The 24,969-nt window shown below is 42.7% G+C and overlaps 3 protein-coding genes across 10 annotated transcripts in view; 1 reads left to right on the top strand and 2 right to left on the bottom strand.

Moving 5' to 3' along the window:
- The first annotated feature begins 394 nt into the window (after positions 1-394).
- Positions 395-7,397, top strand: LOC109907763 (haloacid dehalogenase-like hydrolase domain-containing 5). Its single transcript, XM_020505952.2, has 8 exons — positions 395-815; positions 3,371-3,580; positions 4,369-4,481; positions 4,634-4,727; positions 4,810-4,843; positions 4,952-5,126; positions 5,384-5,572; positions 5,825-7,397. Exons 1-8 carry the CDS (start codon positions 696-698, stop codon positions 6,222-6,224), a joined length of 1,335 nt encoding a protein of 444 aa, XP_020361541.1. The 5' UTR covers positions 395-695; the 3' UTR covers positions 6,225-7,397.
- An 865-nt stretch (positions 7,398-8,262) lies between these two features.
- On the bottom strand, positions 8,263-9,752 carry gp9 (glycoprotein IX platelet). Its single transcript, XM_020507160.2, has 2 exons — positions 9,486-9,752; positions 8,263-9,286 (listed from the first exon to the last, which is right to left on the bottom strand). The coding sequence occupies exon 2, from the start codon at positions 9,283-9,285 to the stop codon at positions 8,539-8,541; it is 747 nt and encodes a 248-aa protein (XP_020362749.1). The 5' UTR covers position 9,286; positions 9,486-9,752; the 3' UTR covers positions 8,263-8,538.
- A 642-nt stretch (positions 9,753-10,394) lies between these two features.
- The window catches only part of LOC109907761 (IQ motif and SEC7 domain-containing protein 1), a 182,339-nt gene continuing 167,764 nt past the window's right edge, over positions 10,395-24,969 (bottom strand). For 6 of the 8 annotated variants that reach the window (XM_031793947.1, XM_020505947.2, XM_020505948.2 and 3 more), the window contains exons 8-14: positions 22,134-22,163; positions 20,828-20,953; positions 20,502-20,601; positions 20,105-20,266; positions 19,419-19,595; positions 17,530-17,579; positions 15,535-16,086 (exon numbers count right to left, since the gene is read on the bottom strand). In XM_031793947.1, coding sequence (XP_031649807.1) covers positions 15,535-16,086; positions 17,530-17,579; positions 19,419-19,595; positions 20,105-20,266; positions 20,502-20,601; positions 20,828-20,953; positions 22,134-22,163 — 1,197 coding nt within the window. Of the gene's footprint in view, positions 16,087-17,529; positions 17,580-19,418; positions 19,596-20,104; positions 20,267-20,501; positions 20,602-20,827; positions 20,954-22,133; positions 22,164-24,969 lie in introns of all 8 variants that reach the window. The other 2 variants (XM_020505944.2, XM_020505951.2) reach the window with 2 other exon arrangements.

Below are 24,969 nucleotides of genomic sequence, written 5' to 3'. Positions count from 1 at the left end.
TGAAATTCACTTACAAATAAACAGTCATTGCTTGTGGGTAGCCCCAGACATGGCCAGCAGTTACAGTGCAGAACTAAGCAACCACAGCAGACTTTTCTTCTTGGGGAGAATGTAGAACATGTGCCAAACTGCATAGGGAATCCTCCTGTCATCTCTTAACCATTGGCTCAGATGTCCATGTCAAATACCCCCAGGTGGCACTTGCAGTGTAAATTTAGCCTACCTATCTATATAAAGACCCACTTGGTCCTCAGCTATCCGGTTGTCAATTTTGCATTCAGCTCAGGCCTTATTTGGTCTGTCATTAACAGAACAAATATACACATGGACTAAGTCGGATTGTTTTAATTTGGTGCGTTGGTGATAAAAGCAGTAGATTGTATATGTTTTAATCTATAGTCATACAGTTTGAGATGTCCAGTATACTTGCTGTTGCTTTTTTCCATTTATTTCTATCGCTCCCCCTGATGTTCAAAATGGCAGCAGGGGCCGCAGTCTAGTTTTGCCGCTGTTGACGACTTTCAACAGTCTGCATGATAAAGGCCCTCCTACTTCTCACATGTCGTCATTTAGGCTTGCCCAGAAAGAAATGCATACGGAGGAAAACTAGCCCAACTGAACAGCCAGCTCAGCCCAGGCCCCCCTTTTTTTTATTCGGGGTTTCGTTGTTTTTCGGTCCTCGGTGAAAGTAGGAGATGAGGGGACTCCTGCAGTTTTACCGGGCTCTGAACGCCCTGTGTAACCGACAAGTCAAGCGAAGAGCTGGATTTGCCGGTTCTCAGTGCGGGTTTAGCGGAACCGTGTCTGATAGCAAGGTACGATTTGAACTGCAGCTGTTGCTTCCAAATTGATTCTGCACTGTCCGTTAATACATTGTAGACTTCTGACAATTAATACATTGTAGCCAAGTGTTTCCTTGTAAAATGAGGCACACCAAAATGTAGCATTGGAAAAGGTCACTTTTTGGATGTGCGCTTTGTGTCGGAATGTTACTGCCTCTATGGGAGCAGATTTGTGAGGGCAACTAGCCTAAATGCAAGATGTGGGGGTATTTTCTTGATAAATAAATAAATACACAACCAAGTCATTATTTATTTAATGTAGACAAATGTTGCACATTTTGTGGTAACCAGGCCAGTATAAAACAGTCATAATTTTCCATAATATGTCAAAACAACGTCCCCTTTGTTTATGCCAAATCGCAATCTTGAGTCGATGTTGAGTTTTTTTTAGCTTTCATGCGGATGTTTTAGCCTCTGATGATGCATTCTAATGTATCATTCCCAGGGGGGCTCGTCGTCTGCCTGTAATCGCACAAATGCACTGTTAGCAGTCAATTCTGCATCACTCATCTTGTAATATAGTCTACAATGAATTGGAATACATCTTGTTTTCTCTCTCTAAACAATAGGACACAGAGGTGCATGTACAGTGGGGTCCTGAATTATTGGATCCCTTGATGAAGATGAGCAAGAAATACTGTATAAATACAAATACTGAGCAATATTGTATGCACTTTTTTATTTATTGTATCGTTTTATACTAGTGCAATTGCTAAAATAAATTGATTTTGTTTTCCAAGTAATAAAAAAAAATCTAAAAAAGATAGGGATTCAATCATTTTGACCTGATTTCAATACTCCAGCACCCACCCCTTGCGAGGATAACGATACAGCCTTTTTCTAAAATGTTTTATGAGATTGAAGAACACATTGCCTGATCACCGACAATGATGAGACAGCCTATAGGGAGGAGGTAAGAGACCTAACCATGTGGTACAAGGACAACAACCTCTCCCTCAACGTGATCAAGACAAAGGAGAGGATTGTGGACTACAGGAAAAGGAGGACCGAGCATGCCCCCATTCTCATCGATGGGGCTGTAGTGGAGCAGGTTGAAAGCTTCAAGTTTCTTGGCGTCCACATCACCAACAAACTAACATGGTCCAAACACACCAAGACAGTCATGAAGAGGGCATGACAAAACCTATTCCCCGTCAGGAGACAATTTGGCATGGGTCCTCAGATCCTCAAAAGGTTTTACAGCTGCACCATCAAGAGCATCCTGATGGGTTGCATCACTGCCTGGTATGGTAACTGCTCGGCCTCCGACCGCAAGGCACTACAGAGGGTGGTGCGTATGGCCCAGTACATCACCGGGGCCAAGCTTCCTGCCATCCAGGACCTCTATACAAGGCACTGTCAGGGGAAGGCCCTAAAAATGGTCAAAGACTCCAGCCACCCTAGACATAGACTGTTCTCTTTGCTACCGCACTGCAAGCAGTACCGGAGCGCCAAGTCTAGGTCCAAGAGGCTTCTAAACAGCTTCTACCCCCAAGCCATAAGACTCCTGAACATCTAATCAAATGGCTACCCAGACTATTTGCATTGCTCCACCTCCCTTCTACTACTCTCAGTTATTATCTATGCAGAGTCATTTTAATAGCTCTACCTACATGTACATATTACCTCAATACCGGTGCACCCGCACCACAAAATCTACGTTTTGCAATGGCCATCTTAGTCTTCGGACTTCAACCACATTGAAAACATGTGGTTTGAATTGAAGAGGGCAGACAAAGGATATTAATCATCTGGAAAGATTATGTATGGAGGAATGGTCTTACGATCCCTCCCAAAGTCTTCTCCAATCTCATTAAACATTTTAGAAAAAGGCTCAGTGTCGTTATCTTCACAAGAGGAGGGTGCTGGAGTATTGAAAACAGAGGTTCCAGTCATTTTGACCCCTATCTTTTATTTTTTATAACTTGTAAATCAAAATCTCTTTCTCTGAGCAATTGTATTAGTATAAAATATGTTTAATTTTTTGGATCATATGATATAGCTCAGTATTTGTATTTATTTTATCCAGTATTTCTTGCTCCTCTTTATCAGAGGATCCAATAATTTTCGGACACCATTGTATGATGCTTATTTTCTCTATGTGAGCTGCCTGCACAATTCCCATTTCCTTCCACATCTACCTCGAGACTGTTGTAGCTTGATCCACATCATAGCGAAACAGAACGTAAGCTCACAAGACTTCAGGATTGTTGTACAAGGCTAAGACTGTTGAGCAACACTCTGGAAGTAGATGTGTTGTTACATAGCTATAGAAACTAAATCCTTACTATAGGCGTATATTTAAGACAGAACTACACACAGGATCCTGTAACTATTCCTGTCTACTTATTCCTGTATTCCTGTCAACTCGGATCCATGGCTTAGGGATGTTAAATATGTTGGGTCCTATGCTATTGAGTGTAATCATTTTAATGTTGAATGATGTCAACATTACAGTTTTTTTTATGCCGGCATGTAGTGATCTAGAATGTGGAATATGAGTCACTCTCTCCCTGTCCCATCCTCAGCCACAGCCACAGCCACGCTTTGGACTGCTGTTTGACATTGATGGTGTGCTTGTCCGGGGAAAGATGCCCATCCCTGCTGCAAAAAAGGCCTTCCAAAAACTGGTCAACTCTCAGGGACAATTTGTGGTGCCAGTTGTTTTTGTTACCAACGCAGGGAATTGCATGCGGCAGATGAAAGCGGACCAGCTCTCTCACATCCTGGGTGTGCCTGTAAGTGTCTCTCACCTACTCAGAGCTCTCTTCTGCCACACACAAACTGTAATGACTAAGCCCTCATTTCATTTTGGTCCGTGTGGGAGGTTAGTCTGAACAATATTGCCAAAGCAGTAGCTACTCTTCCTGGGGTCCAACAAAATGAAGGCAGTTTATACAATTTTAAAACATTACAATACATTCACAGATTTCACAACACACTGTGTTCCCTCAGGCCCCTACTCCACCACTACCACATATCTACAGTACTAAATCCATGTGTATGTATGGTGCGTATGTTATCGTGCGCGTGTGTGCATGCATGTGTCTGTGCCAATGTTTGTGTTGCTTCACGGTCCCCGCTGTTCCATAAGGTGTTTTTTAATCTGTTTTTTAAAATCAAATTTTGCTGCTTGCGTCAGATACTTCATGTGGAAAAGAGTTCCATGTTAGTGTGCTACATTTGTCTGTTGACTTTGAACGAGTTCTCAGCGACATGATGGCGAAATATGATAACCAACAGAGGTACCTAGACAATGATGTGCATTGATGTTACCAAGACAATTGAGGTACCTAGACAATGATGTTGCAAATGAGAACTTGTTCTCAACTAGCCTACCTGGTTAAATAAAGGTGAAAAAAAGAAATTGTATGCAGCATTTTGACAGGACATTAAAGTTTGTGTGTGTGTGTATTGTTGCACAGTAAATCAAACTAATCATCACCTCTTGAAGATAGTGCCTGCTGTAGGTCTCATACCAGTCATGCTCTGGCTCAGCCTATCTGACAGGTGTTTTTGTTACCAGATCACTATGGACCAAGTGATGATGTCACACAGTCCACTGAGGATGTTCAAGAAGTACCATGACAAGTGTGTTCTGGTGTCAGGACAAGGACCCGTCCTGGATATTGCCAAAAAGTATCCTTTTTGAAATATATGTTGCCAGACATGATCAAAGCATCTGCTTGGCCTGATGAGGGAAAATATCTTCTGTTTTACACACAAATTAAGTAACGAGCTGATTGTGATGAATTTGCAATGCGTTGGTGTAATACTTAACCATGTTATAGCTTGGGCTTCCAGAATGTGGTCAGTGTCGACATGCTGAGAGAGTCATTTCCTCTTCTGGACATGGTGGACCACAACAGACGACCCAAAGTGCCGGTGAGTCGGTATACATCAAGATCCATAGACGGGCTATATTTCAGAGGCTTTCCTAAGTATGTTCCATTTTTTTTTCCCTCAGTCCAGTCCAATTGCCAACCTTCCCACAGTAGAAGGTGAGAGCTCGTGTACAGATACTCTTCTGATGTATATTTTTATTGAACTGTCACAGTAATCGCAAATCATATCCATCATATTCCAATTTTTTTCTCTTCCCGGTCCAGCTGTTATTCTGTTTGGGGAGCCCATCCGATGGGAGACCAACCTCCAGCTGATAATTGATATCTTGTTGACCAATGGGAACCTGAGCGGAGCCCACCAGAGCCAGAAGCTACCCCAACTCCCCCTGCTGGCCTGCAACATGGACCTCATGTGGATGGCCGAGGCCCAGTCTCCACGGTAACCAGTGACTTAAAGCTGTTATTGAAATGTGGTGAAAAGGCCGATATGAATAGACTCAAATTTGTATATATTTTTTTATGTTTAAATAAGTGAATAGACTTAAAGACATTTGTTTTTTCACCATGGAATCTATTGATGTCCTGGATGCAAAATGGGACCTAGCTCATTGAATTCTGGCCTTCAAGAAAAGCTGTTTAGTGAGCCGGATTAGTTGACTTGTTTAATTTTGCTTCTGTACATCATGTAAACTCCAGGTTTGGTCATGGGACGTTCCTTGTGTGCTTGGAGAACATCTATAAGAAAATAACAGGTAAAGAGGTGAAGTACAAGGCTCTGATGGGGAAGCCCAGTGAACTGACCTATCACTTTGCTGAGTACCTTATCAGAGGCCAGGCCGTGGAGAGAAACTGGACACAGCCCATCACCACCCTCTATGCTATTGGGTAAGACACCTTGCATCTCACTGTTTACAGCAAAAATGGTAGCAATTTATTTCACGTGAAAAATATACTAGGTTACAAATGGGTAATCACACAATGATAATGGAAAAACTTGATTGTTCTTTTGGGATTCAAGGCCTTATCTTGACAGTAGATGCATATATGCTGATGTCCATTATGTGCGATGTTGTGTCTGTACAACTTGATTCCTCTCTTTGATTTCCTTTCTTTTTCTTTGCCTCTCTACTCCCTCAGGGATAACCTGATGACTGACATCTATGGGGCCAACCTCTACAACCGCTACCTGGAAGAGAGGACAAGGAGGACGACCTCCAAAGCTGTTACCAAGATGGCCACCGCCACGGGCTCCGCCGCAGCCCTGCCCCAGGTCAACGACCATGTAGAAAATGCCTGGGAGAGCGAGCTGGCACCCCCCTCCGCCACCTCCTGCAAATCTATCCTGGTATGTACTGGGGTGTACAACCCCCACACAGAGGTGCCCAATGACACCAACCAGTGCATCAAGGAGACTGTGTTCCACGGGCACCGGGACTTCCACTTTGACCCGGCGCTGGTGGAGCCCGGGCACATCGTGCAGGACGTGGCTGACGCTGTGGAGCTCATCTTTGAGCAGGAGAAGTTTGTGCCTCAGTAAAGTTCTCCGATTGGTGTCGTCATGGCGACCTCAGTAGAGATCTCGGTTGGCCTGTGCCGGCCATAGAATCCGAATGGATTCTATTCTAATTCTATGGTTCTGGCTTTAGAAGGAGGGGGTGCTCAAAATAATGCAGAGCAGATCCTACCAAACTGACTAGTGTTGTGCAGATTTGTTTTGCATGGTACGATGGACATGGAGATTCCCTTGGTTTTTAGCTGGGAAAACACCACACATGGAGTTACTTTGGACAGTGTTTACAACTTGTCAGGGCATTGAAGGATCTTAAGAGGTCATATTCAAACTCGTAATGGTGTAAAGTATTGAACTCTTATTCCTTCTGTTGTATTGTTTCAATGTGGGTTTAAAACTAATCAAGTTTAGCACAATTACCCACTTTTAAGTCATGGCAATTGATTTGAATAACAGCCTTATTTAATGGTATTATACTGTACGTATTTTCTTAGTTGTGATTACGTATAAAGATTGACAGTATTTTAAAATTGTGTCGTCGTCTTATGTATCTTTATGACTGCAATAAGTTACCAATATTTTTAGGAAGTCTCTGTATAGATTCCCTCACAAACGGACCATATTATTGTCTACCATATATTTAGTCTGTTACGTCTACAGTATGCATGCATTTCATGAGATAGATTTAATGCATTATACTGTACTGTAAGATGACCTATTAGGTTTAGGTTGCAATACTGACATTCAACTGTGCTGTCTACATTATTTCTAGCAATATAAACCATATAACCTATATTTGCACAGAACAAAACAATTCATTTTAAATGTTACCATATCTTGCTGGGCTCGTAAACTTGCCCTTAGTTGTAAATGTACAATTTGTCGTATGCATTAGAACTTTGACTGCAGATGCAAAGACTGTATCTAGCCATTTATATTTATATAAAATATATAAATATAAGAGAAGCTATATTTTCATTGGTGGATTAACCATGCAGTTCAGTGGATGCATTACCTGTTTTACAAGATGTTATCAATGTCAATATTGCTTGTATGATTGAAAATAGCATTGCTTTAAAAAAGTAAACATTCTGGCTACTTATATTTCAGTGCTGAAGATAGGCTATACACCATGAGTTTGTTTACATGAAAACAAATGACTCCATAGGAAATAAAACCTGCTTATCTTCTTGCCATAAATCCTACTTGTTTTCTTTACTGTCCTCATGCGCACATCTTCAGTTTCATAAGGGAATAGTCACTACTCTTATCAGTATTTGCACATTCGAAAACATATACATGTAATGGGCACTACTATCAAGAACAGGCACAGCGCAAACTTTGCACCTCTATCATGTCCATTTGAATTATAGGAAGGATATGCCTCCATCGGCACAGACAGTTGAGGGTATCTCTTCTAGGCAAGGCCCCTCTGAGGGTGATAAGTACTGTTGACATTGGCACTCCCTATCCTCCCAGTGTGGAATAACAGAGCAGTAAGCCAAGTTGATCTGAAATGGTTATTGGCTACATTGGACGGTTTTGATTGATAGTCACCCTAGAGAGAGATTCGCCAAGATTAGTCAAAAAGTAGCTATGATAGTGATCGTGTTCTTTGGTAACACTTTATTTTACAGCCCATAATTATCTGGTAATTACTCAGAAACTACATGGTAACAAGAGTAATTACAAAATAATTGCCCAATAATAACTTTGTCACTTGAGGATTCAAGGTAACAAATACCAGGAAGAGCCAAGTCATTTGTAATTAAATAGCAATGGTAACAGGGCTGTAAAATAAAGCATGAGCTGTTTTTTTGAACATGCAATAAAGTAAGAGTGCGATTCAATCCATAGAGCTGAAGAGCTGCACTATAGCACAATTTACATTTCAAGGCAATGTTCCTACATTCGCGGTAATCGCTGCTTATGCCAGCTCAATCGGAAATGACCTTTCAAATCACACTACAACGTGGATCGTCAGCACCACGGATTGAAGTACTGCACGTGCATTGCAACAGTAATGTAACAGGTGCGTTTGAAGTCAAATGAATTAGCAACTCTATGTGTTTGACGTGAGCACTTTATACTCAATTACATTTATTTGTATTGGAGAGATACAGTGTACAAGTGTAAAACACAAATCTGTTACATAACAACAATGGGAGATATTAGTTCCAGAGCATGATTTTACAGGCTTCATGACAAAAGAAAATCAATTCAAGGCAAGAGTCAAAACAGTCTGATAAATGGCATTCCAACAGACGGTAAAACACTCAATCACCAGCTTAGGTTTTAAATCCCCAGTCACCCCATGGTCCATGACAATCATCCCAAAATCTTACATTGTCTTTATCTTTATATTGTGTTTCTTGTGCAATACGTCCAGTATTTGGGGCAATATCTCCATGTTAATCAGCGGTCTCTCTGGGTCGTTTGTCCAGGTGAGAGAGGCAGAGTTCTCCCTCTCCTCAGACAGAGTCCTCTGGAGCCTCCTGTGTTTGGGCTTCAGCGACCTCAGAGAGTCCACCTCCAACCCTGCGTGTCTCTGATCGATGTCCAAAGTGAAGGTGGAGTTCTTGGCCAGCCTCAGACCCCACAGCAGCAGGCCGATGAGCCCACACAGCATCACCCCCACCATGGTGTCATACACCCACCCTGCACAGCTTTGCTGGGCACAGGAAGAGAAGTAGGCATCACTGAGCGCAGTGATTGCTGTGTGTGCCACACCACTGGGGCTGGCACAGGTGGGCACCCCACCAGACACGACAGCCCAGTTCCTCCTCAGCCAGGTCCTCAGGAACTGGATGCCACAGTCACAGTGGAAAGGGTTCCCAGATAGGGTGACCCTCCTCAGGTCTTGCAGCCTGTCAAAGTGCCCCGAGGGTACTGTGGACAGCTGGTTGTCCTGGAGGTAGAGCTCTGTGGTGTCTGGAGAGAGAGGGGGCACTTCCATGAGGCTCATGGAGCTGCAGTTAACCTGTAGCCCTGAAGGCTGGAGAGCTGAACACCGGCAGGGCTTTGTGCTGGGCTGTGCACTGGTAGTGGCCAGGAGGAGGAGGATGGCTATCCCTGAACCTAAGAGCATTCTGAAGGCGAAAAAACATGCCATATCAAATGTATACATACAGTGTAGAAAACAAATGTGTGATTGTATTTCAAATATGTTGTGGCAGCAAATTTGTTTTTGTACCATGTATGGATTATAAATAATAGTGATGTGGGTAAAACATATCCCATGGAGTGAACAAGCTCATCATGTTAGTTTCAAGTTCATGTGAGGCCTACCTTTCAGTGTCAAGACAACGTAGAAGGTAGTTCTTGTAATTCCACTCATCATTGAGGCCGGGGCTCACCAGGTATTCTGTCCAGTGTTGTTCTAGAAGGTCTAGAATTCTAGAAGATGTCCTTCCAGTCAGCTACTATTCTCCATTTTATAACAGACGTGTTTAACTGTCAAATCTCCACAGGACATATGTAACAGCGACAGAGCGTGTGAGAACCACCACTGACAGGGCCAGCTTTGGGTCACGTGATGAGAGGGAAACACCTCTGTTGGGAGGAGATATGGGTTTATCTTCCAAAATGATGGTAGAGACTTTTAAGTGAGTTTGTAAATGTAGTACGCCTATACATTTAACCAATGAGGACCAATGTGGAATTATTATATACTTCGTATGAGCCTCCATAGCTGCCAACAATATGCTCATTCACTTCTTATTGCTATACACCTACCATTACTGTCAGCTGGTAGCCTATCAGTTCTATGTAGAGTATGCTGCTACCCGGTCACAATCTTACTCCAGAGGTAACATGACGAATTAGGACATGTGCTGGCATAACTTCAGATTTTACTGTACTGTGTTATAGTAGTATGATCAAGTAGTAAACACTGTCTAGAAACCCATCACACCACTAGGTGGCGTGCTGACACAGCTTCATCTCTATTCATGTGTGCGCCCTCCAGTGGTTACACTGTGTATTACTGACTTTACTAACCATAACACAGGTCAAAAATACAGAATACATTCCTTTTTTTATGTACCTCACTGATAGCTATGCAACATTTATCTAAGAAGTAGATAACACGTTCTACGGGTACCTTTTCTAAGGGCTTTACTTGATTTGACATGGTAAGATAAAAGGAAAAAGACTGACACGATAACATACATTAGAAGCCAAAGACCAACACATGCGTACCATAAGTCATATATTTGTTTATTTAGCATTGTCAACATTGTCACAGTTGAAGTTTTACGATAACTGGGGGTCTTACTGACTCACTACTCACTGGACAAACTGAATGCACATTGAAATGAGGCATCTCTTGTCTTGCCCTTGTTTAATTGTGTGTCTTGCGCCTGATAGAACAGCTTGCAGCATGGGATGAGAGAAAGAGAGTGTGTGCGCGTGTGTAGGGGCGGGGAACGTTATAACAGTCCGTCAGAGCCACAGCGAGTGACAGTTCTCTAATGTTGCTGGCAGAGACGAGCGATATGTTGAAAATCATATCTTCATCCTCCCATATAAAAAGGTTGTCACCTCATATGATCTCCACTGCAGATATTGGGATTAGAGTAGTGATAATGTACTCCCTGTGTACAGATTATTTTTCTCCCACCTGGTCCCTTCTCGTCATCCTTCTAGATAAATCACCCTTTTTAGAATTCCATAATCAGCACTTCTACTCCGCTATTTTCAAAGCTAAAGCACCCGGGCTCAATAATAACAGAAGTGCGACGTGTTTATGTATTGTTATTTTTACAATGACTATGTACTCTACCGGCCAAAAGTTTTAGAACGCCTCATTCAAGGGGTTTTCTTCATTTGCACTATTTTCTACATTGTAGAATAATAGCGAAGACATCAAAACTATGAAATAACACATATGGAATTATGTCGTAACCAAAAAAGGTGTTAAATAAATCAGAATTATATTTAATATTTTTCAAATAGCCAACCTTTGCCTTGATGACAGCTTTACACACTCTTGGCATTCTCTCAACCAGCTTCACCTTGAATGCTTTTCCAACAGTCTTGAAGGAGTTCCCACATGCTGAGCACTTGTTGGCTTCTTTTCATTCCCTCTGCAGTCCAACTCATCCCAAACCATCTCAATTGGGTTGAGGTCGGGGAATTGTGGAGGCCAGGTCATCTGATGCAGCACTCCTTCACTCTCCTTCTTGGAGAAAGTGTGTTTGGTCATTGTCCTGTTGAAAAACAAATGATGGTGCCACTAATTCCAAACCAGATGGGATGGCGTATCGCTGCAGAATGCTGTGGTAGCCATGCTGGTTAAGTGTGCCTTGAATTCTAAATAAATCACAGACAGTGTCACCAGCAAAGCACCCCCACACTATAACACCTCCTCCTCCATGCTTTACGGTGGGAAATACACATGCGGAGATCATCCGTTCATCCACACTGCATCTCACAAAGACACGGCGGTTGGAACCAAAAGTCTCAAATTTAGACTCATCAGACCAAAGGACAGATTTCCACCGGTTTAATGTCCATTGCTCGTGTTTCTTGGCCAAAGCAAGTCTCTTCTTCTTATTGGTGTCCTTCAGAAGTGGTTTCTTTGCAGCAATGCAACCCTGAAGGCCTGATTCACACATCCTCCTCTGAACAATTGATGTTGATATTTGTCTGTTACTTGAACTGAAGCATTTATTTGGGCTGCAAAATTGCAACTGCACTTTCAAAGTTCTTGCAATGTTCCATATTGACTGACCTTCATGTCTTAAAGTAATGGACTGTCCTTTCTCTTTGCTTATTTGAGATGTTCTTGCCAGAATATGGACTTGGTCTTTTACCAAATAGGGCTATCTTCTGTATACCCCCCTTCCTTGTCACAACATAACTGATTGGCTCAAATGCATTAAGAAGGAAATAAATTCCACGAATGAACTTTTAAGAAGGCGCACCTGTTAATTGAAATGCATTCCAGGTGACTACCTCATGAAGCTGGTTGAGAGAATGCCAAGAGTGTGCAAAGCTGTCATCAAGGCAAAGGTTGGCTATTTGAAGAATCTCAAATATAAAATATATTTGGATTTCTTTAACACTTCTTTGGTTACTACATAATTCCATATGTGTAATTTCATAGTTTTGATGTCTTCACTATTATTCTACAATGTAGAAAATAGTCAAAAATAAAGTAAAACCGTTGAATGAGTAGCTGTTCTAAAACTTTTGACTGGTAGTGTGTATGTAGATGAAATGCATGCTGAGCTCCAGTAACAATCAGCTTAATGTGGGACGCAAGAGCAAGTCAACATCAGGAGATTCCAAATCTAAACCAATGAAAAGAGAGGAAATAAAGTTATTCAACTTTACAGGCTGACCTGTTCAGTCAGCTCACAGTGAAAAAGACACATGACGCATCAGGTCCATGCAGTGCATCGTGGGGGTACTTATCAGACTATAGACTGTGGACAATTCTTGAAGCACTACAACACATACCAAGATAATTGTATACATTTCGTTCTCTATTTTTACATTGTCCGACCATTTCTGAGTTACAAAAAAGAAAATTAGAAAGACATTCAATTGATTATTCATGTCATAGGTAAGATATGTTTATCTGTCTACATTTCCTTATTTGTTGTTATAATATCATGGATCTAACATGAACAGACGTGTTGAGTGAAGCCTAGGCCTCAACCCACTGGGCACAGGTGTCAATTCAACGTCTATTCCACGTTGGTTCAACGTAATTGCATTGAAATGTGGAAACAAACTTGATTCCATCAGTGTGTGCCCAGTGGGAAGTCTGACTTACGGTTGTGGTTTTCTTAGTGAATGTTAAAATACATTTTACACCCTGAATATTGGGACAAACAGTTGACTTTTACTTTAATGTACACGCGATAATATACTCTCATTTCGTAGAATGTAGAAAGATATTTTTCTTTACATATAACCCAGTTCCTTAGTTTCATTTGCATTTCTTTGCTGTGTATTAGATCTGGATTTCCTGAAAAATGAAAGCGCTCCTTCATATGTGCTTATCCAGCAAAATATTTCTGTTCTGCCCCGAGGGAAGCATATTTCTTTATTAAAATATATACACACATTCCTCTTTCTTTTCACCGTCAACCAGTGCTTGACTTGGGACACCGGAGCAGAGTACCGGCACTTCATACTACTGCTTGAGGTTCTGTTCCTCTTATATAATTTTAGCTCATAAGTATTGAGGAGCTCCAGTACCTAAATATAAAACAGTACTGGCACCCAAAATGAGTACCGGAACCTATTTCAGTCCAAGTCAAGCACTGCCGTCAACTGTCTAAATAAGTATATCATCTGAAAAAGAAAAAAGGAAAAAACAAAAGAATTCACCTGAATCTCTTCCAGGACAACATGATAACAGACTTGAACCTGTAAAGGGCCTTTACAAGTCTGTATTTTTTTTAAATGTGATTGCACTTCAATCGACTATGGTAACACTGATTTGTTATACAATGTGCTGAGGATAGCCTCACATTAATAACATTACATGCAAAACCACTTCGACATTCCACTGATTTCGAAAATCCCAGGACCGTGTTTCTCAGAGAACCATGAGAACAGCCACACATTAAGCCACTGAGAGAGAACGACAGGGGTCCAACCTAAATAAATAACGATGCAACATGGAAACACACAAAACAAACAGAAGGGACACTTTTTTTTTGTTTTTGTTTGAATGTACAAAACCAGTACGAAGATATTGCACATACTGTACATAATGATAACAACTAAGATGACAAACAAAAAACTAAACACTACATACTTAAGAGGTTATTCTAGTCACTCACCTACTCAGGTTTTGTGATGAAAACAAAGACACAGTAAATGATGAAAAAAATAAAGGATTATCGTATTTTGATTTGAAGAGTCAAGAATGCAGCTGCTTCATATTTCAAAAGGCATGAGACATTTGTCAGCTTTACTGCGGGTCCATCAGTAAAGTGACGCGAGCCTCAACTTCTATCGCGTAAAGTGTCTTGAGAGGTCAGGAACGCTGTGAGCTTAAGCCAGCATACGACCAAAAGAAGGCCATGAGCTCAACACGAGATCTGTGACCCTTCCACCACTGCCACCTTACTACACGCCCGTACTCACAGTACTAAACGTCCGTACTTCATATCGAAGTACTACACCGAGCCGAGCGGGACCCATCCACCCAGCATAGGAACAACATATGGTCAGTAGACACCCAATATCTGTTCACTCTTGAGGTTTTATACATGACAGCCCAGCATTAGGAGGGCCACGTGCCACAGCTGCATTCCAGTCTCTCAATGCTCTGGTTGAAAGGCAAAAGGTTCCAGAGTAGGTTATTGGACTGCCTGACAACGTGGCTCCACTCCCCCTTCCCATCTATCCGGTTCCCATAGAGTCAGTATAATACTGATACAGTTGATTTCTAATGATAATAATGGTTGTAAGTATAATCTTACAAGGTACTTTACGCACAATATACTGCACATGAAGTCTAGACTAAATCGTTTATGCATTAGTAATTGGCACATTTATCAATGAGAGCTAGGAGACAACACGTAAAGCTGTCCTCTACAGTAAATACAACACTAGAACTACTACGATTGAGACTGTTGTTAGCCTGTCCGTTGGTCTAGTTATTGTGAAATGATTACACCAGGCTTTTTTACACAACATGAATTCTAGGAGAGGCAAGAACAAAGAGCATTTTTAGAAATGAAGAGAGTTTTGGAAACCTCAAGAAAGCAGAGTGTTAAAAGCTAGCTTTGTTTAAAAAGACTGTATACAATATAATATGCCATTGTGACAGAGAAAACAGTCAGACATGTTTTCTCAGGCCTATCCCAGGTGGTCTTGTCTCCTGATTACGTGAAGGGAAGACGGGCTATTGAAAGAACGGCGAAGTGGACAGCGGCCTACAGAGAATGCACGGTTCTCTTCAGCCGTCACAGCCGGGTTTGGTGTGAGTTCATGGGGAGGAGGGGGGAAAGTGTTTCCCCGTACAAAACACCTCCCTGAAGCCCTGACAGAGAGACAGAGGCCCTTACTAAGGTTCGAGCTGAGGCCCTTTGTGGAAGAATTGAGTCTGGTTTCCATCCAGCATATTGGTGAGCAGCTGAAGGGGGGAGCGGATACATGGGACTGCCAGAGGTCCATCTCCATCACAGCAGTGGAACACAGTAGATAAGCCATCGACTGACAGTATACCCTCTGTCCCTTTGGGGGAAGAGACTGTCCCTCCCTTAAGTTCACTCACTCACTCTTTCCTTTTGCTCATTCAATATTTTCTCTCTCTCTCTAGCTCTCTTTCGTTCTCTCTTTTGCTCTCGCTCTCTTTCAGTGAGGGAGGTCACACCACGGTGCTGATGCCACTGTGTTTGGGTTTGGGCCCGCTGGGTGCCGGGCCCTGCATCTGACTGTGGTGGTGAGGGGCATGCTGGGAGTGTGAGGCGTGATGGGAATGCTGGCTATGGGTGCCGTGGCTGTGCTGTGGTACATGCGGGTGGGGGTGGGTGTGTTGGTGTGTGTGGGAGGAGGATGCATATGCTGCCGGGTGCTGGTGGTACTGTGTATGGGGAGGGGGGTGGTAATGGTGGTGGTGGTGGTAGGGAGGGGGGTTCTGTTGGACGTGGCAGTACTGGGAGTGGTGGAGCTGGGCCTGGGCTACCTGCTGGGCTGTGTGGTGGAGGTTGGATGGATGGGGCGTGTGGGAGATGAGGGTGGGGTGACCAGGCAGAGGAAGAGGAGGATGGCTCTGGGATGAAGGCTTCCCCCGTTTGCTGCCAAAGAGCGACCCGAGGAGGGAGGAGGAGTTGGGGATGGTATGGTGGCCCCGGGGCGGGCCCTCGCTGCGTGGGGTTGTGGCTCTCCGGCGTATGTGAGGACTGTTAATGATGGACCCCTGTGGGAGAGAAGAGGGTAACATCATCTCTATCCATGCCTTCTATACAGGCAGACACTCACAGTATCACACCACATACTAGACTACCAGCAGTTATGCTAAGGCATCACCTCATGGAAGTGGTGAAAAACTGCCTGCATATTCAAGGGTCAACAGCAAGTTGCAAAACGTTACAGACAGAGCATGCAAAAAAATTAACAAAAAATTTCAGCTCATGAAGGACAGACAAATAATGAATGGTAATATCAGGGTTATGGCCACTCGACAATGGTACAAATGAAGAAACCTATATAGAAAAAACTCAAACTTTCTTAAATGACATACGCGTCAAGAGAAATTTTAAAACGGATCCTTTTATTGTAGATGCATCAAAAGTATAAAAGGCTGATATATATATTCATATTGTTGAACGCCTTCCAATACCTGAGAGTCCCACATGCAACTGGTTAAAAACAATGGAGGCAGAGGATCCACATGCAGAGGAGGTGACAAGCAAAATCTCCATCCATATTGGCTTTGCATTCAGCCAGACAGCAGGAAGCAGAGATGCTGGAGATCTGGTAGTCACATTAAAATAACTCTGTTCACTTATCCCCCAATCTAGTTCCAACTCTATCCTTTTTGTGATTCATCCAAGTTTTAAAAACCCTTCCTTTGGTGCATGCTCTGTCCAAGGTTGTGAAGAGACCATACAGATTTCTTTGAAAGTGGAATGACATTTTCAAGGGTTCCCAGACTTCAAAACCAACACACGGACTCATGGAATGAAGAAATGATGATGAATGAAATCCACATCTTTCATATTGACTCTTTGATATTGTGTGTAAAAAGCTTGTCGATAAAGTTCTGACAGTGAGATATTGATGTGACCGTGAGCTGTTGTAAGATAACCTTCCTCCCTGAGCCTCAAACCTCTGTGAGATTTCTTTCAATAGGACAGGCAAGGGACAGTAGAGGGACCAGAGAGGGGGGCTTTAGGTTTGCACAACACTAGGGGGAGAGTAGGTGCTACAACAGGCATTCACTGGCACCCCTGCCTAAGGTAAGAGAGCCCCAAAGGAAAGCCATGGGACATGGCTGAATGGAAGACATTAGACTGTGATCAAAACAAACAGCTGGGGGGGATTAGAGGGAGGAAGGGGGAATTAGTAGTCATGCTTGTTTTAAGAAAAAGGGCAAACTGGCCACATGACCAAAACAAGACATGTCTCCCATCTAGCCAGCGTCAGAGGCAGGCAGCCCATGCATGCACACTAACCGAGGCAGGCAGGTTGTTAAAAGGCATCCGAGATAAAAAATTAAATTAAAAAAAAAGGTCATAAAACAAAATGAACTGAGAGTCTATGAAGCAGAGAGGGGTGCAAGTACAACAAAAATAAACTGTGTGTTTTTACAGAGCACATCATCACAGAGTAGCTTGGACACCAGCTGCTTCCAACTTACTTCCATATTGCTGTCTAGTGATCCTGCACTGCTGCGACGCCCACGCTTGCCTGCCCGAGACATGCAATACCACAGATTAGAGATGGATAGGACAGCACTCCTGGATCAACTACAGAGGTTTAGGCAGCCCTCCTCTCCCCTAGGGGGCAGTGCAGTTGGTTGTGAGTAGTACACTGGAAGCTGAGATAAAAGGGGCAGGGAGTGTGTGGGGGACCGGTTGATAGATAGGTAGGTATTACTGTCACGTCCATTATTTTAGCAGCTTTGTTCATATTTACTTTGGAGATAAAGAGAGACATTTGGTCAGTGTACTTTTACACTACATTTGGAATTTACTGCATTGCTCAAACTTAAAGGACAAGGAAATCGTTTTTGCAACATTCAGCTGAGGACATCAGTGTAACTACAAAGAGCTAAGCAATGTTAGTATTTCTAAACTACAACGAGTTAAGATTATTCATAGATTTGTTCCTGATAAAATGTGACAACACAGATTTCATGTTGTCACAAGATGTAGATTGTCATAAGGAAGAGTAACGGGTGGCTTTGTAGCGAGCCAATGGCAGTGACAGTCACGGAGAAGAAACATCAAAAGCAATACAATGGCTGTTGCACATGAGGTGTACGAGCATATAGAGCAGTTTGCCACTGTCATAGGGCTCAGCCAATGGATACATGACCAGTCTTGACATATGGAGAAACAGGAGAAAACCGAATGGGAATGGAAATATCAGGAAGTACATAATGAGATGGAGAACGGCGAGAAAATTTAAATATATTGTACACAGGACATGACCACACTACCATGCCACATCCTGTGTGGAGAAAGTTGGGGCTTAAACGTACACAAAAACCTAAGACAGGAGGGAGGAAACACTCCTATGTTGATCTATCGACTTCAGCACTGACTAGCCTTATCGTATCTGTATTTCAGTATAGTACCCGACATGTCAATGGAAACAGAGCAAATACATCCTAATGTGAGATACTGTGGAATTCCTATATGGATTTCATTACGTTACCATGATGTCTTAACATAACTGCGATCCAGAATGAATGACATGTTCTCAAGGTGAATCGCTTTAGAGTCGAAATGCTATGTGAAACATTCTGGATATTCATGACAATGAGATGTTTGTTGTAATTTTGGAACCAGATCTCGTCTTGCGTCAGTTATTGTATGAGAACAAATCCCCATTGAGTTCAGTAGGTTTGGATCACAGCAATACACTGGAATGACTGGTAGTGAATAACGGTGGATTAATTAAACATATAACAAGCAAGCCTTATCATGAAATGTTTGAGAAAAAAAATTGGGATTAAAGAATGATAATGTGACACGAAAAAGTGCAAAAATCAAAGGTGTTCATTGAGATAAAGTATATTTTGATTTAGATACAGGGGTGAGAGCAATCCTTCCTTCAATATCACTTTTCAGTGGAAAGGCAAACCCTCTAAAGTAGACCTGTCGATAACATCATACCAAATAGCTTATTCATTTAGAAACGTCTATTTTTCAATGGCACAAACCTACTTCTGTTGTTTCATATCCCAGGTTATGATAAAATATTTCACATTGGGGTAGGGCACCAGTGCCAGAAAATAATTTTAGGACTAAACTAACAGGACCTTAAGCGCAATTATCTTGTGAAGTCTCACACTGCCCAGATACAGAATGCATTTAAGTTATTTAATAAGACAATCTCACCAGAATAACGTTTTACTTAATCATCAATACAGCTTAAGAGAAGTCTGACATCAGTTCAAGGTGCTATAAAACATCATGTTGGAGTAATATTACCATAGGACGAGTGAGGAGGTAAAAACAACAGAGGGTCTCTCCCAGGAAAGGACCGTTTGGTGAACACAATGATGACCTTTGACCTTACCTGCTTCGGAGAGGTCGCGGAGGGAGCTGCTGAGGGCGCTCCTCTTCAGGCCCTCGCCCATGGTGTAGGTGTCGTCCAGACTGGCACGGTTCATGTTGCCATTGCCAGCCTCCTTCTTCAGCCCAGAGCTCTGGGACATACTGGGCCTCACCACCCCTTTCTGCTTCTCAAGCTCAGCTTTATATGAACATACATATGGGGAGAGAGTAAGGTAAAGATAGCGTGTGTGTGTGTGTGTGTGTTTTTCAGCATTCATCTTCAAACATACAATATTTCTACATTTCCTCATAATTTCATTACTGGCACTTACTTTTATACAGATTATTACTATACATTCGGTAACTATTGCATTTACATAATAATCAAATGTAACATTGTAAAAGTGCATCTAAATCCTTTCGCATATTAGACTCATTTCGTAAAAACAGTCTTCTGTGTGTTTCTCTTTGATAAATGCCATTCCGCAAACCCAATCCTCCTCGTGGTAGTCATCCTGTGAACTCCATAAACATTCCTTCTCATAAACAGAGAGTGAGTAATGAGGACCAAGCCCTATCTGCCTCTACTTGACTGAGGTCACATGGCTAGCAGCGGCCAGGGAGGGAGGGGCGGATAGAGGGAGGGGGAAAAGGGAATGAGGGCGGGGCAAACAGAGGGAGGGACAGAGAGCTAAAATGTCTGCTCACACTCTATCCTGTATTTCTCCATTTCCTGGACCTCGGCGATAGACTCTCGCAGGTCGTCAGTGAACTTCTTGCGGTCCTGGGGGTTGGGCGCATTAAAGTTGATGAGGACCTTGATGTCGGCACCTGGTATGGCTGATGTAAGCCTGATTCCATTCCCGTAATCTGGACCAAACACAGAGAGAGAGACCTTTAAAACTCAGGGCATCGACCACAAAGGAACTTTAAAATCTGTCTGATGTTTTGAAAGTATAAACAGTGTCTCATTCCATCATCACAGGATGGTAACATGTATATAGATGTGAAAATTGAACCCAGTGGGATGTACTATATAACCATGCTGGGCTAACAACACATCGCAGAGATGGTGAATGGACAGGGAGAGGTCTGTTCTACTTACACTGGTTCTCAAACATCAGAACCTGCATCCCATACAGAGAGAAAGACTGCCGGAAGCTGTATGTCACAGAGTTCTTCTTCTTCTGGAAAATCTTTGTCACCTGCACTCAAATAAACACCCAAACAAGCACACAGACAAACAGACAAGTTTTACTGTGAGGGCAAGAAAGATATTGGAGAAACCAAAAAAAGGTTTGAACTGAAAGCTCATAGACTGTACTTCTTTGCTCATTGTTGTTGCTGTGAGGCCACATTTGAAAGACCATATTTGAATGATCATATTTAACACAGGACAGGGCAGGACAAAAGGCAGGAGAGGACACATACCACCAGAAGGTCATTAAACAGGAAGATCTCCCGCTGGTGCAGGCCTAACTTCTGGAGCTTGTTGGGGTCTGGCACTTCAAACAGCCGACAGTAGCACACTAGCCTACGATGGGGCAGGGACAGCACCTAGAAACCAACCCAACAACATAACACACAGTGGTCAGGCCCTGGGCTTAGGTCAAAGAGTAATATGACCCCAAATTGAAGTATAACAGTTGTTAAACGCACATGCACACACTCAGACATATGTGCGCACACGCACACACCCCTCAGATATGCCAACAGGGAAATGAAAACAAACAGTGAGCCTCTATTTTAGGATGATTTAGTGTGAGGAGTGCAAGGGAAATGGATTATAATGTCTGAATAGTGTGCAATAAAACCCCTGTGTGATGCTGTTTCTCCTTGTTACATTATTCATCCTAATGTATTCATTGTCGTTAGGAGAGGTGGTTTCACCACCCTACTTTGTTTGGAAGTCAAGGGGACAAGGAGTAATTAAGACTAGGATTCCCTTGGATCAAAACACATCTGTCACTTATTCCCACACAAATTCTGCTCATAAAACTTTAATACCAGGAAATGAAGATGGTATAAAACTGTCTGATATATCCAATGAAAAGCAGGAGCCAGCTGATATCTAGATGATTTTCCTCTAGTCTATGATTATGTAAACAGTGTAATGGCAGTAGAACAGAAGCCTGTGAGCACATAGGTTACAGAAGGTTACATAGTTTATTATTCTCCCAAATAGATTCAGAACAATCTTTCAGCATGTCTCACCCCTAAAACATTCATGACTAATAATACCCACTCTAACAAATGCCCTCTGTCTGTGGGAGGCTTCTGTGTGGGTAGGAGTGTGTGCATATGTGTGTGTGTAGGCGTGTATGTGTATATGCGTGTGCGCGCGTGTGTGTGAAGCCTCTCTGTGTGGTCTGCTTCTTGGCAGTGATGCATGGCTCGGCTCAGCACAGTCAGTAAACAGTGCAGCTCACTGGCACCTAGGAATGTATACGTGTTGACTCTGTCTACAGGTGTATCACAGGGGATCCTGCTCATCTCAGTAATAGGTGTGGACTCTTAGGGGCAAGAATACCCTTAATCCAACTAAAGCCATCTGAAACAACAAGTATCTACAGGATGTGGATTATTTTAGCCATCCTGTAAGACTGGGTGATGTTAATATAGGCCGAACACTAAACACATATAAATGGCCCTTGCTTTACATAGAAACTGTGGGTGAGTAAAATGACGCATAACAATGACATGATCATTACATGCCAAACTGTGAACATGTACTTACACATCCTATTCCATGGTGGAGAGATCCAATCTGCAATGGGAAGACAGAGAAAATATCAGAGGGAGAACCTCATTACTGTATTAAATGCATACAGGGCACGTGCCAAGAACCTGTTACATACAGTTGAAGTCGGACGTTTACATACACCTTAGCCAAATACATTTAAACTCAATTCCTGACATTTAATCCTAGTAAAAATTCCCTGTCTTAGGTCAGTTAGGATCACCACTTTATTTTAAGAATGTGAAATGTCCGAATAATAGTAGAGAGAATGATTGATTTCAGCTTTTATTTCTTTCATCACAGTGGGTCAGAAGTTTACATACACTCAATTAGTATTTGGTAGCATTGCATTTAAATTGTTTAACTTGGGTCAAAAGGTTTTGGGTAGCCTTCCACAAGCTTACCACAATACGTTGGAATTTTGGCCCATTCCTCCTGACAGAGCTGGTGTAACTGAGTCAGGTTTGTAGGCCGCCTTGCTCGCACACGCTTTTTCAGTTCTGCCCACACATTTTCTATAGGATTGAGGTCAGGGCTTTGTGATGGCAACTCCAATACCTTGACTTTGTTGTCCTTAAGCCATTTGCCACAACTTTGGAAGTATGCTTGGGGTCATTGTCCATTTGGAAGACCCATTTGCGACCAAGCTTTAACTTTAACTGATGTCTTGAGATGTTGCTTCAATATATCCACAACATTTTCCTCTCCATGATGCCATCTATTTTGTGAAGTGCACCAGTCTGTCCTGCAGCAAAGCACTCCCACACATGATGCTGCCATCCCTGTGCTTCATGTTTGGGATGGTGTTCTTCGGCTTGCAAGCCTCACACCTTTTCCTCCAAATATAACATCGGTCATTATGGCCAAACAGTTCTATTTTTGTTTCATCAGACCAGAGGACATTTCTCCAAAAAGTACAATATTTGTCCCCATGTGCAGTTGCAAACCGTAGTCTGGCTTTTTTATGGCGGTTTTGGAGCAGTGGCTTCTTCCTTGCTGAGCCGCATTTTAGGATATGTTGATATACTCGTTTTACTGTGGATATAGATACTTTTGTACCTCATCTCTAGAAGACAGAACGCGTCTCCTTCCTGAGCGGTATGACGGCTGCGTGGTCCCATGGTGTTCATACTTGCGTACTATTGTTTGTACAGATAAACGTGGTACCTTCAGGCGTTTGGAAATTGCTCCCAAGGATGATTTGTTTTCTGAAGACTTGGCTGATTTCTTTTGATTTTCCCATGATGTCAAGCAAAGAGGCACTGAAGGTAGGCTTTGAAAATACATCCAATTGACTCAAATTATCTCAATTAGCCTATCAGAAGCTTCTAAAGCCATGACATCAATTTAGGGAATTTTCCAAGCTGCTTAAAGGCACAGTCAACTTAGTGTATGTAAACTTCTGACCCACTGGAATTGTGATACACTGAATTATAAGTTAAATAATCTGACTCTAAACAATTGTTGGAAAAATGACTTGTGTCATGCACAAAGTATATGTCCTAACCGACTTGCCAAAACTATAGTTTCTTAACAAGACATTTGTGGAGTGGTTGAAAAACGAGTTTTAATGACTCCAGCCTAAGTGTTTGTAAACTTCCGACTTCAACATCTCATACGTCATCTCATTGATGGGGTCATACAGATAATTCAGCCCTCTAAAGCTGTACGGTTGCAGCATGATCCAAGACATGTCTGTCTGTTTACGTCTGTACAAGCCATGAGCCATTTACGTGCTAGCAACCCTAATGGAAACGTCAAAGTAGGGTCTCAGTATTCCAGTAATCCTGTCTGTGAGTCAGTAATGAGTTGAATGAAGTGGTTTAAACAACTGAGGTGAAAACAAGATCTCTAGCTCTACAATACCAGTGTGATATATACAGTACATTATTGTAGAATGGAAGTCTAATTTGTTGTTTAATGACCAGGTACTTCACTGTACTGTCGGCCCTCTGAGGGTTTTGACACTGCCGTTTAGTGATGATGAGGGATCATTTTTATTTGGGGTATACGGGGTTAATCACTCCATTAAATTCCTGGGGTCACTGAGAATCTCAGGCTTTTTTCCCCTTCTACCTTTTTATGACTGAAATGACGCAATCACCATTGCACTGCACACTGCCCTTTCGCACCTGGACAAGAGAAATAGCTATGTAAGAATGCTGTTCAGACTACAGCTCAGCCTTCAACACCATAGTGCCCTCCAAGCTCATCATGAAGCTCAGGGCCCTGGGTCTGAACCCCTCCCTGTGCAACTGGGTCCTGGACTTCCTGACAGGCCCGTCCCCAAGTGGTGAAGGTTGGCCACAACACCTCCACCATCCTGATCCTCAGGAGGGGCTGAGTACGCACCCCACAGGGGAGGGGCTGAGTATGCACCCCACAGGGGTTCGTCCTCAACCCCTCCTGTACTCCCTGTTCACCCATGACCGCGTGGCCACGAATGCCTCCAACTCAATCATCAAGTTTGTTGATGACAATAGTATGACGAGACAGCCTACAGGGAGGAGGTGAGAGCCCTGGCTGAGTGGTGCAAGGAAAATAACCTCTCTCTCAATGTCAACAAAACGAAGGTGCTGATTGTGGACGACAGGAGACAGCAGAGAGAGCACACCCCCATCCACAGGCCCGGAGTAGAAAGGGTCAAAAGTTCGGAGTGAACTTCACCGACAACCTGAAATTCTTCACACAGAATGCGCAGAATGCTCTTCAAACTTGGCCCCTAAGATCCTCACAAACTTTAGAATCTTAGTCACTGTTCTAGCTGGCTAGCACCCGGTACTCTATCCTGAACCCTAGAGAATGCTGCCCTGTGTACATAGTAATTAAACAC

Source organism: Oncorhynchus kisutch, linkage group LG17 (genome assembly GCF_002021735.2).
Source record: "Oncorhynchus kisutch isolate 150728-3 linkage group LG17, Okis_V2, whole genome shotgun sequence".
In the NCBI taxonomy this organism is placed as follows: Eukaryota; Metazoa; Chordata; class Actinopteri; order Salmoniformes; family Salmonidae; genus Oncorhynchus; species Oncorhynchus kisutch.
Note: the sequence above shows the minus strand (reverse complement) of the source record. Positions and strands in the feature narration are given on the sequence as shown.